The sequence below is a fragment of the Paramisgurnus dabryanus genome, chromosome 22 (assembly GCF_030506205.2).
Source record: "Paramisgurnus dabryanus chromosome 22, PD_genome_1.1, whole genome shotgun sequence".
NCBI lineage: Eukaryota > Metazoa > Chordata > Actinopteri > Cypriniformes > Cobitidae > Paramisgurnus > Paramisgurnus dabryanus.
Window position 1 is genome coordinate 15,693,865 of NC_133358.1, and position 14,064 is coordinate 15,707,928.

Consider the following 14,064-nt stretch of genomic DNA (forward strand, 5'->3'; position numbering starts at 1 on the left):
GAGAGAGAGATTTCTCTCTTAATCTTCAAACAAACAGCCAGTGATCTCCAGGGCTGCCGGCTCAATTTTTTCGTTGCTCTCCTTCTGTTATTCATTTAAGATCTCACCATAACACTGCCTTCAACCACAGCAAAGAAAACAAAGCACATGGAGTCCGAATTTATTTTAATGTAACAAATTCAGTGCTAAAACCCAGCGGGCATTCTGACACATCCATGCAATACGTGCAATGTTTGATGCAGATGATTCACAAACATTCAAACACAAGAAGACCATGCGATGAAGATCAGGAAAGATGGAAAGATGAAGCCAACAGATAAAAAGAAAGATGAAGCGGTGTCACACCTTCAATAAATCTGAAACGCCTGAATGCACATGGCTCCTCAGCAAAAATCCATCAGGTCTTGAAGATGACCTGATGATAATGATGGCAATGGTAATGATGATGGAGGTGACAATCAAAAGAACAATGACGAAGATGCTGTTCGAGACAAAGTCTCTCTCCTACCTGTAAAAACTGGCAGGTTCGTCCCTGCTGGCAGGTCTGTGCTTTGACTAGGGCTTTATCGATATTGATGGTGGCCTTCTGGTATACCTCACGGGCCCTGCTCACCGTTAGCGTGCTCGACCAGGAGCTTTTCTTGACCAGCGGCCCGACCTGGTCCACCGACATCGGGCCACCAAAAGTCAAAGCCCCTCCTTTGGCGTTGGAGCACGTGGAGCAGTTTCCGATATCATTGTTGCTACGAGATGTCTTTAGAGATGAACGGCCACCACCTAGCGTGTTATAGCTCTGGCCCAGGAAGTAGTGGGACTGAGATTTGTCTGGATGGCGGCCCATAGTCATAACTCCTGAAGGTTGATGCTGGTGGTACAGGCAAATCTCTCTGTCCAAAGTGTCGTCCGAGCTCCAGTACCCAGAGCCGGGCGTGCGCGCGCGAGGTTTGGGCTCGGAGCGACTCCTTTCCTTGCTCTTCCCCCGTTTGTTGGTTGACGACTTGTGCAGGGTGCTCACGGTAGATGTGGAGACGTTAGGGTGGGACGCAGACGATGCCATAGCGTCGGCTGGGACGGCGGGGTCATTGCCGTTGAGGGTGGTGCGTTGGCTGGGACCCTCCAGGGAATGGGACTTGGTGAACAGTTTTTGGACTGAGTGAACAAGGTGACGTATACGACCAGGACTGTCGCTGCGTTGGTGCTCGAGTGCTGCTGTGCGTTTGTATTGCAATGTGTGATAGCCATCTTTCCTCATTGGTTGTTGCTGGTCGAACTGTTCCAGCAAGGATGGTGGGATGCCGGATGAGCCACATGGGCCACACCCACTTCCCCCGGCCAAGCCCCCCGGTCCAACATAGGGCACTATGGCACGTTCGTCCTTAGGTTCGTGATAAGAGTGATGTCGCCTCGGAAACGTACTGCTGGCCAGGTCGGACTGGCATCCGAAGTAGGAGTGGTCGGTCGGGTGGGTGGGACTGATGACAAAGGGGCGTCGGTCATGGCGTAGGGTCAATGAGTCGTAGGAGTGGTCACAGTGTGTGAGTGTGTGGTGGTGACTGCGACTGGAGGACAAGCCTTTCATCGTCATCCTGATACACACAGCCTCTCCACACACTCAGAGCCTACTGAAGAAAGACAGGTAGACAGAAAGAGTTTGTAAGAGAGAGACAGAAAATAAGATACGTAGAGCGAAAAAGGTCGAATATGTAAAGGAATGAAAAACAATCAAGAGAATAAAGGAAAGAGGAACAAAAAGAGAAAGAATTATTATAGATCGGCACATGACATTAGCATTTTAAAGGAGGTGTTCACACTGACAGCGATTAAATCAAATTATGCATTTCTCTTCGCCTGCACCCAACCGAGATGTAAAAATGAACAGCGTTCAGTCGCTGCGGTTCGCTGTCAGTCTGAACACAGAACTGTAAATGCAGCATTGTGATAGCAATTTACTATACTAACATTAGTATGTGAAATACCTCTCCATGCTTGCTTCACCCAATAAAGCCAAAAACAGATTAAGAAAAGGATTGACACATTGTGTTTTTTTATTTAGTTTCATCCCGTTTACTGTGTCGAAATGAAAAATCGTTCTTTCATGCGTAAAGTCATTTGCGAGACTGTGAATTCATTAAGAGCGTTTACTGATGTAGGAGAAACCCTACTGAGATCAATGACGAAACTGAGATTAATCTCTGAGATCAATCCTGAACGCTTACACTCTACATGAGCATCAAGTGTGTGTACAGCATGCTAAATCACACACGCACGCACGCGCGCACACACTTAAACTGTGAAATAAATATACTGACAATTATAATAGTAGAGACTGCAAATACAGTATTTAGGAGAAAACACACACATGCATCTCATTGCACATACCCACAATCCAGTGTGGCACCTATACACAAACAGTCTCTTTATGATTTTCAATTCTCTTTCTTTCCAGTTCAGATTCAGGTATCTATCTATGTCTGTCTGCCCGTAGTCGTACTTTTCTCTCATTTGAATCTTTCTGTCTTTATATGGTAAATCAAAAAGAAGATGTAGAAAACAGATGTGGAAAAAGAATAAATCATCTTTTCATCTCCATTCATGTCTTTGCCTTTCTATGACGAAAGATAAATTGAAAATGTTACAAAGATACAATGTAACATACTGATCGGGACACACACATCCAAATTTAACAACTCTCAAACTTTTTGCTTTGTTGATGAAATATGCTAATATGGGTCATATTAATGGTGGTGCTGAAACAAATGAAAGGACTTTTTAATGAGACTGATAAATAAACCATAGCTTTAATATTTCTTGCAAGATCTTCATGGTTTGTGTTGTTTAAAGGGATAGTTCACTTTAAAATGAAAATTCTGTTATAATTTATGCATCCTCATGTTGTTCTAAACCTGTGTGAATTTCTTTTTTCTGATGAACCCAAAAGAAGATATTTTGAGAAATGATGGTAAACACACAGAAGACAGTGTCTATAGACTTCCATAGTAGGAATAAAAATATGATGGAATTTAATGGGTACCGTCAACTGTGTGCTTACCATCATTTATCAAAATATTTTCTTCATCATTTATCACAATACTTCCAAAATATTTTTTCCTACTATGGAAGTCTATGGTCACTTACTGCTGTGTGTTTATCATAATTTCTCAAAATTTCTCTTCTTTTGTGTTTATCAGAAAAAAAATCATACAGGTTTAGTATAACATGATAATGAGTAAATGATGACAGAATTTTCATTTTGAAGTGAACTATCACTTTAATTTTGATGTGATATATATAAATAAAAATATCTTGATTATATTTTTTCCAGCCTGACCTCACGGGAATCCGTATAAATTATATGAATCGGCTAATTCACATGAATTTGTATGAAATGAAAAAAAAACAATAATGAAATCCCACCTCCAGCGTTGGGGGTAACGCATTACAAGTAACGTGCATTGCGTAATAATATTACTTTTCTGAAGTAACAAGTAAAGTAACGCATTACTTTATAAATGTATACATTAATATCTGAGTTACTTTTTCAAAAAAGTAATGCAAGTTACTTTTTTAGTTTAATTAATTTGATAAAAAAATATATCTACTGAATTAAACTAAATGTAGGTCACATTATACACGCCTGTGTGGGAACCGTTTGAGTCAGAAACTGAGATGGCAGGCCAGAGCAATTTCTGAATGCAGAACTTTTCAGTCATAAAAAACAAAAAAAGAGATCAAGCCTCAGCCAAGAAAAAGTAACGCAAAAGTAACTAAAAAGTAACGTAAGCATTACTTTCCATGATAAGTAACTAAGTAACGCAATTAGTTACTTTTTTGGGAGTAACTAAATATTGTAATGATTTACTTTTAAAAGTAACTTTCCCCAACACTGCCCACCTCTAACCCCAACGTCACAGAAGCGTAAGCAAATCATACAAAAAAGTAAAAATGTTGTCATCTGAATTAATATGAATTAGCCACCTTGAAAAATACATACATACAAATTGCCATGAGATACTTAAATGCACTGCAAGATTATTTGCATAAATGGAAAGGATTAATCTCTGCCCACATATTAATAATACAATTATGTGTGGAGTTCAATTTAGTCACTGTGCATTCATCTTTCAATTATAGGATGCTGCAGTTTATATACAAACATTTAAATATGTGATTTGAAATTAACCTCTTAAATCTCTGACATGACACAACACAAAAGGTTTAATTACCTATAAGTACAAGTGTATGTGTGTGCTGAAGAGCATAACACATCTTTATAACAGCGAAATTCTCGCGAAATTAGACTTATGAGGTGTCATGAAACATTTTGTTAAAAAACGTAAATGCAAAGTAAGAGTATCAAAATAAGAAGCATACAGTTACAAACATCTCTTCATGTACTATTTTGTACATGATTTCAAAATTCCACATTTAAGGGGAAAATTTTCATTACCGCAACGTGTCCATGACTGGATTTGGGTTCTTTGACATGGAAAATTTATAATTAAAAAATCTAAAAAATAAAAAGCTTCAGTGCATGTTATACTATAAACATTTACAGTAATGAAACATGTGGTATTCGGTGATCATTGGTAAATGTAGAGACAAAAATAAGGAATATAAATGTGTCCAAGACCAATTTTCTCATCCTCCGCAACAATTTTCAATCATTGTTTAAGCCCTCAATCTGTTTCACATTGTTCATACTTAACCAGATAACCCTGGGTATTCCTAAACTGAGGTTTCACACTGTGCATTCCTAATCCCTGGGTTAACCTTTTTTTATTTGCAGCTTTGCAGTGTCAACAATCATGATTGGATAAAAATTGATGTCAATCAGACTGTATTAAAATAGCGTGCTGTCGCTTTAAATAACCGCTTGTCTCCGCTGTCTCTTGGCTGTTTTAAGTTTCCTAGGATGTATTTTTACTCCAATTCACGTGCTGTTAGTAAAAAGATTGTGATATGAGGTATGCGCAGAGCTTTATCCATTAGATGGAGTCAAAATCCATTAATACAGATACTCATCTAACACTTTCCTCAAATTCAGATAACTTTCTCTTTAACTGTCTTCTGATTGCTATTAATGTCTAGCTTCTGATTTGTTTGTGTGAAAATTTCTCAAGTAAATACGTTGTTACATACCTAAGAAATGAAGGATACTTTCAACTGTGAGGTTTTGTGAGGTCATGGACTGGCCGCTTGAGGCTGGCCCCAAAAGAGAATCAATTCCCATAGACCTCCATGTTAAAATGCGCAACTTTAGAGCAGAAAAAAGATGTTTAAAAATTTTTTTTGGTCTGTGTAGCTAATTTTGCCCTTCATGACAACTATGAGGGAGTGAATTTTTTTGTAACTCATCCATTTAAATTATATTAAGCTTTAAAGTTCTGCATAATTAAAGGCGTGGCCACTTGAGTGACAGGTGAACAGCCACTGCTGTCACTAGAGATGAGCTAGGCGGGCGTGGTTTCAGCAACCAGACACCTCAACTTCACCAACGCCCCACCTCTTTATGCATTTTCAGATATCTGCGGCCAAGATGGCGATGGCAGGGACAGCCTAAAAACGCACTTCAGAAACCTATGGGTGATGTCACGTACATTACCTCCATCTTTTTTACAGTCTATGATTTTACCCCATTCATAGTAACACAGCAGTGCTCAATCTTGTTATATCCAATATCTGTTGTAATCACACTACAACCTTGCTAAACAAAACACCATAGCAACCACCTAGTAACCATTCCTGAAGGCATTAGCAACTGCATGGCAACACCTAGTCAACCATTCCTGACACGACACATCCATCAGAAATGTGACCATTTTTACGTTTCATCCTTATTTTCTTTTTAATCCTATCTTGGAATGACCTTGTGTTCTTCATACTCTCTTTTGCTTCGTTTCTCCCTCTCATCCCCCTCTCAGTTTCATTGAAGTGCTGTTGCAACATAATCAAACTATGCTGACAGTTAACACAGACTGATGAGACTGATGAAACTAATTATAGTGTCCATCATTAAAGACACCAGACGCACACACACACACAATTTCTTCCACCCAACATTTCCAGCATATCCAGATCTGTGTGAACAAAGAAAACAAAGAGAAAGAGACGGAACAGAACAGTGTGCAAAGAAATGCTTTGAAATCATTTAGCTGTGCTAAAATCTGACAGTGTGATTACTGAGAGTAAACACAAACAACTCTTTCCGTCTGTTCTGTGAAGAATAACAAACAACAGATTCCAAACTGAGATGTCATCATTTGTTGATGCGGTAGAAATAGATGATAGGTTCAATAGAAGACCATAATTGGAGGTTTATAGCTTTAAATCCATATCTTTTATCTGAGGTTTACAATCTGCAAATTTATTACAAAAATTATGTGGGTTTTAGTGTAATGTACTGATAAAAAAAAATATCGGTTGAATGTTCTTTGTATAAAAATGTCTGCCAAATGCATAAAAAATGCACAGAAAAATGCATCTCAATTTTCTTGTAAAATTCACTCTAAAACCTTTGCTAGCAGTCTAGTACAACGCTCCAACTTTCCATAATTTCTGTGGTAATGTGAGGGTGTATATTTTGTGTCATTTGTAGGTTCATGATTGGTCAGGCTCTATGTCATAAACTTGTTTATGACTATGACATAAATTTTCTATGTATGTCTATGTCGTAAATTTTGATACCACACACCCCTGGCTGTGCATTGCACGAGACAGAATCAATCGCAAACCCCTCTTCTTCCGAAGCACAAGGGGTTGTGAGTTATAACACCTTAAAAAGCACACACGGATGCACACTTCATAAATCCACTGTTTACCATCCAACAGCACACCATCTGGGAACCTGGCAGTTTTCAACATACTATGTTTTGGGATGGACTAATGCCAATCCACATGGCCACATAAATATGCAGATTTCCACAGATGCAGAATAAATTCCCATCATTCAGAAAATTCAGCACACCCCCACCTTTGTGTTTTAGTTTATTAAATATTTAATTGAAAAGGCTCTCAGCTACCGAGAGATCTCTCTAAGCTCCATTTAACCGTTTTTGCCACATTTAACAGAGATACTAGTATCATTATTACAGTAACAGTGCTCAAACTGACAATTAATATAAAAAGGTATATTTTAAAGTCCCCATCAAATTGTAATTTTTTTGTCTTTTACTATAAACATGTTTCCCTTAATAATATGGTGGCCTAGAAAATTCACATTTAAAAGATATAATCATTTAAAGCGTACAGCCTCTCGCTTTCGCCAATATAAATCAGCAATTTTATGACATCATTCTGCACTCCAGCTTCTCATCAGATTCCAGTAAGTGAAGTAAACTAAATGTTATTAGGCGGCAGTGTCGGATTGGTTAATCGCGCCGCGGCCGGGTTGCAGAGGTGGGCCGGAGCGCGGTTCACTTGGGCTCAGGCGCGGAAGGCTGTGGTCTGAGCGCGATTCAAAAGGTGAAGACGTCAGTTGCGCGACCATTCACGTTCATCTGCCTCCGTAAAAACCTTTTCATGCGAGCAGTGGGGTTACGTGAATGTCTGAGCTGCACACGTGACAGATCAACTAAGCAATATGATGACATGTGAGAGGGCTGTCTGTAATCGCGCACCAAACAACTCCGAATAAAAAACACAGACTTATCATTACGGTGGGTTCCAGTGTTAAGGGAGCGCTTTACTTCCTGCTTTATGCAAAACAATCACATCTTAATGACGAAAGCGCGCCCGGACTCGGATCTATAAAAAGTACAGTGTGAGTGCGTGCATCTGGGGGTGTAGGGAGGGGTGACAATCGCGCTGGGGCATGGTTTGGTTTGGATAATGTGAGTGCGCCCTAAATGCATTTACCATTTATTTAAAAAGGAGGAGGGGCCACACAAATAAGTCCCACCTAAACTTATGGTGTCAGTGGAAATTGCGGCAATGCATCAAACAAATTTGCACACTTAAAGACACTTCAGTGAGTATTTCATTTTTAACCCATCCCTGTTTAAAGGTGCAGTGTGTAAATTCTAGCGGCATCTAGTGGTGAGGTTGCGAATTGCAACCAACGTCTCAGTCCACGGTTCACTCCTCGCTTTTGAAAAACATAGAGAAGCTACGGTAGCCGCCACAGGACAAACATGTCATAGTCGGAGACAACTTAGTAAATAAGTTTGTCTGCTAAGGGCTTCTGTAGAAACATGGCGGCACAAAATGGTGACTTCCATGTAAGGGGACCCTCGGTGTATGTGTATAAAAACGTCTCACTCCAAGGTAATAAAAACATAATGGTTCAATATGAAAGGTTTTTATACACCACTGATATTATAGTTATGTATATTATATTGCATTTCTGTCAAGAGATCCTCCTAAAAGTTACACACTGCACCTTTAATACACTACAATGTAGATCTTTATTTCCCTAACAGTAAATTTTAACACACACACAATATATCTTACCACAACAGACCTTAATGTCAACATAAAAAGGTTTGTCTCTTTACTAGACTTCAAATAAACCACGAATTTCTAAACACAGTAAATAAACCTAGAAACTGCATGCATAGGTGAATCTTTAAGCTCAAATTTAGAAAGCGCCTTGCTCGCTAATTGGCGTTCTCACTAAAATAAGCTCCTTTCCATTTTTAATCACGGTGACCTTGTCTCTGTTGTATTGTAACATACTGTTCTGACCAAAGAGTAATTTTCTCTCTCTTTCTTCCTTTCAATAAAACCCAATAATGGCAACTATAAATAATCTCAAAGGGGGAAACCGAACGTCGTTTTTACTCGTCTCCATGGCAACAAGTGCTTTCCCCATCACCTCACGACAGGGAGCACATTGCGCTTGAACTCTGCTCATGAGGAGCTGGTGAGAAAGGGATTCTTGGTGTGAAAATTTAAGTTGTCGTTACTCGTTTCAGTAACAAGGTTAAGAGAGAATGGCAGTAAATGTGTGTGCCTCTGTTTCAGCATTTAGAAAGAGAACATTATTAGGTTTTTTTTATATAAAAAGATGCCAACGTGATTCGGCACGCTGTGAATTACAAATTACTCGGTCACGGTTTTGGATGTGTGCGCATGTGTGTCATGAGTTTGTGAGGGCACGTCAGCTCGGTTTTGCATGTCGGTGTGTGTGCGTGTGATATGTATAGTTGGCTGGGAGGGCAATAACAAGCTGCTGATGGGGCTGACGAAAACCATTAGGATCAAACTCACTAGTGAAGCAGAGATAGAGTCAAGAGGACTGACACAACACAAACTACACATAGCTGAATATACAACAAAAAATACTACGATCTAAACAACAGCTACAGAGTTCACATCGCAAATAAATAGCTAAACTGTAAAAAAACACACTTATTGTAAACGTTCTGAGGATGAACACCTATAAACCCAAACAATATCATTGCAATTAATAACTATTTTATGAGGTGTCTCATTTGTATAAATTTATATGATCTCGTTTTTATGATTTAATAGGATCTGCTTTCGTGCAGTAACATTGAATTTTGGGGCAGGGCTATATTAATGTTTTTCAAATAATCGTACATTTTGTACTATTAATTAATATCGTACAAGTTCATACAAATTAGCAACCTTATAAAATGCTATAAGATCAGGCCGGATAAACAGGCATTATACAATAAAGCACACAATGAACTATATGCAGTAAATACACAACAAACAATTAAGCCAATTAAGATAAAAGAAAACAAATACATTTTGTCTTGAAACATCACCCTCATGTTTTCCATTTAAATTGACCTAGAGAACAAATAACGTTGTTCTCACAGGGAAAAATCTAACATGTGTTTGCCTAAATTAATGTGAAATTGCATAATAATATGAGCTCTTTACTGACAGCTAATTCTCAGAGAAACCCAAACACCAATTATGAAAATTAAAATGGAAAACAACAACATCTAGAAAAGGAAACGGGGAAAGAAACACAGCAATATAAAACAACAATCTACTTGATACAAATCCAGTCGTGAGGTCTAAGCATTAGCAAAACATCAATTTTCGGCCAAAAGGTTAGGATTAGAATAATCTCATGAGACTAACACAAGTTTTTAGGTATCTCTCTCTCTCTCTCTCTCTCTCTTCGAATGCCACCATCTCTTCAGCCTGTAGCATTAGCGCAGACGTGTGGGACATTTTAACTTTTAATACCTCACAGGTTAATAGACTGAGCCCTTTGTGGTCCCTAATAGAAGAAGTGCAGACATGTCAGGAAAAAGTTGACCTCTATTAGAAGTCCAAGATAACAGAGAAAAGGAGAGACTTTTTAATGTCAAACAGTAGACCTCAGTTTCTAAGCAGAGAGTTGCTTTTGAATGTCAAGCTGATATGTAGACTCTGTGTGTGTACAGTACCTGATATTTTAGTAAAGGCCAGGTTTTTTTGAGATTATCCTTACAAATACAAAAAGCAGACTTGCAGAGATGTCCGTTGCCATTGTTTTAAATAGCCTACACACGAATGATTGCTGGCTGCCAACAAAATAAATGTGCCTGTCTTCTCAAAAATTGTGTGTCAAATTTATTTTTGTTCATATCTTTAATATTGATTGAATAAGGTCAAAAATTAAAATCATAATGAAATAATGGCTAAAATCAGACTTTGATGCTCATTATCTCATTATAGTACAGACTGGGTCAAATATAAAAAAATGTTTTGTCATAACTGTGCTGCTTTTTCTCATATATTTAAACATTTGTTTCCATTTATAATTGAACTGTTGTTAGAAAAGGGCTGGATGAATGGATACCTGTCTATTATAGACAGATATATAAACAATATAAACTTCAAGTATATAGACAAAATAGTATTGAAATATTTGCCTGAAAACTTTGTTACAACTAACCCCCTGCCCGTTACAATTAACCCCACCTATGGGGTAAGTTGTAACGTTTGCACTTCTGTCACGTTTGGTGTATTTGTCCAAGAATGTTAAGTAATAGAAACAAACTTCAAATGGTCATTTGTAGCAGAGATGTGTGTGTTGCTTGTGTAAAAACCAGAAAGCCCACTCTCCCCTACCATTTTAGTACAGATATCTACCCTTGAGGTACCAATATGCACCTTCAAGTGTACTTTTTGTAAGGTACCACCCCAGTGACAACTTTTGTACCTTCTTGTACCTTTTATTCTGAAAGTGTATAGTAAATATCATTATCTTACTATAAAAAGCATTGCACTTATGAGGGGTCATCACTACTTCATCAGAATAAATTGTCAAAAAAAAAAAAAAAACTTATACATACTGTGCAAAAGTCTGAGGCCACCATGCTAACATTAGATTTGTTGTTTTTGCATAGTGGTCATATATAATTATTTATCAGTCTCTTTATTAGAATACAACCAGAAAATACAGGAAATGTGTATGTAGTATTAAAAACAGTATAAAAGTATAAGCTGAAGTGTCAAGTATTTAGGGTAAACTCCCCTTTCACTTAAGCAATAGCAGGCAGCTGCAGGATCTCTTAAACCTAAATGAAATTAAATCCTAATTTCTAATTCTAATCGAATGACTTCAGGACTTCAATCTCCTCAAAAAAAGCTCAAGATGTGTTTCGTGCCAAGAGAGGTCACACTAAATACTGACTGATGCCTGAAGAAGACATTTAGTTCTGAAAATTGTTTTGTTTTAATTTTGTGTACATATTTCCTGTATTTTCTGTTTGTATCTTAAAAAAGAGTGAAATGGATGGACATTAAAACTTTGCTAAAACAACAAAGCTGGTGATGGTGGCCTAAGACTTTTGCACAGTACTGTATGTACATTAAGATCTTTTTAATGGGTACTGCGCCAGTGACAGCTTGGGACCATTTTTCTGACAGTGTGCTACAGCTTCAAATGTCTCTGCCGGAGTTAATACAAAATAAGGATGATTAAATAATACATTTGTGTAAACTGTTCCTTATTTCGCCTTACATATTTTTAAATATTTTTAAATAACATATCAAATACATACAAAATATATATTTATATAATTCTAACAGTAAAACTTTGCACAAAACAACAGAGCAAACAGCTGCTTTTGTTTTCATGTGTGCATCCTTGCCTCAAAACATCACGTCACACAGCAACAAATGCGCACATATTCTGCAAAAGTGTGTCTATCACACTACACCACACACTTGCTCTGTATCATCTTCTGACACATCCTAACACCTCGGGATATAATCATCATTCATGTCCTGCTCAAATGCACAGATAAACTCTTTTATAAAACCTAGTGAGCAGCAAGCATCAAAATTCAAACAGAACAATGATGCGCTACATACAAGTCAACATAAAATATAAAACAGTTCATTCCTGCAGCCACAAAATAATGTTTATAACATGGCTTTAAAAGAAAATCCTTTTAAACTCTAAAGATGGATCTATAGACACCCAAAATACCATTATCCATTACAAATTTTCCCATATTTATATGAGTGGCATATTGTCACCACTTTTAGCATAGCTTAGCATAATCTATTGAATTTGATTAGACCATTTAGCATAACACTCAAAAATAACCAAAGAGTTTTGATATTTTTCCTATTTAAAAGTTGACTCTTCTGTAGTTACATTGTGTACTAAGACCGACGAAAAATTAAAAGTTGTGATTTTCTAGGCTGATATGGCTAGGACTATACTCTCATTCTGGAGTAATAATCAAGGACTTTGCTGCCGTAACATGGCTGCAGGAGGCGCAATGATATTACACAGCGCCCGAAAATAGTCCCCTTAGTAACTCTCAATAGCAGGGGACTATTTTCGGGGACTGCGTAATATCATTGGCCTCATGCAGTCTAGAAAATCACAACTTTTAATTTTCCGTCTGTCTTAGTACACGATGTAACTACAGAAGAGTCAACTTTTAAATAGGAAAAATATGCAAACTCTTTGGTTATTTTTGAGCGCGATGCTAATGGTATAATCAGAGTCAATGGATTATGCTAAGCTATGCTAAAAGTGGTACCGCCAGACCTGGAGATCGGCTGAATGGATTCCAAAACAGTAAAAATCAAATGTTAAAAAAACATATTTTCAAAAAAAGTGGAGTGTCCCTTTAAATGGGTGTTTAACCCTATTTGGGATGCATTCTAGCATTCTCTTCGGCATATGGGGCACATGCAAAGCTAGCTAGCAATCTGTCCAAAACACGATACCTTCAAGGCGCAAAAGAGGATGTTTCTCGCCGACTGAGAATCCAAAAACGGTTACTAAGTTTTTAAATAAGCGCATGCGTAAGAACAGCCTCCCTCCTTCACAGCTCATTTCTAGGGAACGCCTTCCAAAACTCGTGCACAAATATTTGAACATGAGTGATTGTTTAACACCGGCATATGCTGTGTCGCGTGACTCGCGTCAGTGGATTCATTATGTGAAATGATGATAATAAACAAATAAGACGTTAAAACGTTAGATCAGTCTACGCTACTCCCATTTCAACTAGCATGTAGCAGACTACAGTACAATAACAACGTCAATATACTTGAATAACAGTACAACAAGAATTATTCCCCAAAGAAAGAATTATCACTGTTACCTGTCGGGAAGAATTTTGTGAACTGCGCGTCTGTCTTGACACCTCTCTGTTCCTTCATTGCTCTCCAGCGTTGAAATGTTTCTCCAATAACGACTCTGTTTACATTACGTTCTTCTGACAATTTTCTCCTATTCCCAGCGGCTTAAAAAAGTCTTTCTTTTGCGTCCTCCTTCGAGTTTCTTCTCTACCGTGGTGCAAATTCGAGGAGGAAAGCAGGATCGACAATGAAAACAAAATGAAACTTAAGACGGAGTTTCATGCGCTATGCGCATGCGTTGCCTGTGTTTAGTTACTGGAGCGCGCACGTATCTCACAAGGATCATAATGGCAGTGATTGACAAGCCAGAGGGCCAATCGCTTATGCGATGAACGCATGAGCAATTGGATGATGTTTTTAAGGCCCTATCTTGTGCACAGATGACGTATATTAATAATATTACTTTTAGTGCAGCTAATAAATAGTCTTTTATCATTTAGTAAAGACAGTTTCAAGTAATATTGCAAAAATGTATGAAACAAACATCCTCTT

The 14,064-nt window shown here is 38.0% G+C and overlaps 1 protein-coding gene across 4 annotated transcripts in view; it reads right to left on the reverse strand.

The window, feature by feature from the left end:
• The window catches only part of dlgap1b (discs, large (Drosophila) homolog-associated protein 1b), a 116,227-nt gene that overhangs the window by 56,068 nt on the left and 46,095 nt on the right, over positions 1 to 14,064 (reverse strand). For 3 of the 4 annotated variants that reach the window (XM_065294919.2, XM_065294921.2, XM_065294922.2), the window contains exon 3: positions 509 to 1,622. In XM_065294919.2, the coding sequence (XP_065150991.1) occupies positions 509 to 1,585 (1,077 nt within the window). In that variant the 5' untranslated portion in view covers positions 1,586 to 1,622. The remainder of the gene's footprint in view (positions 1 to 508; positions 1,623 to 14,064) is intronic. The other variant, XM_065294920.2, reaches the window with a different exon arrangement.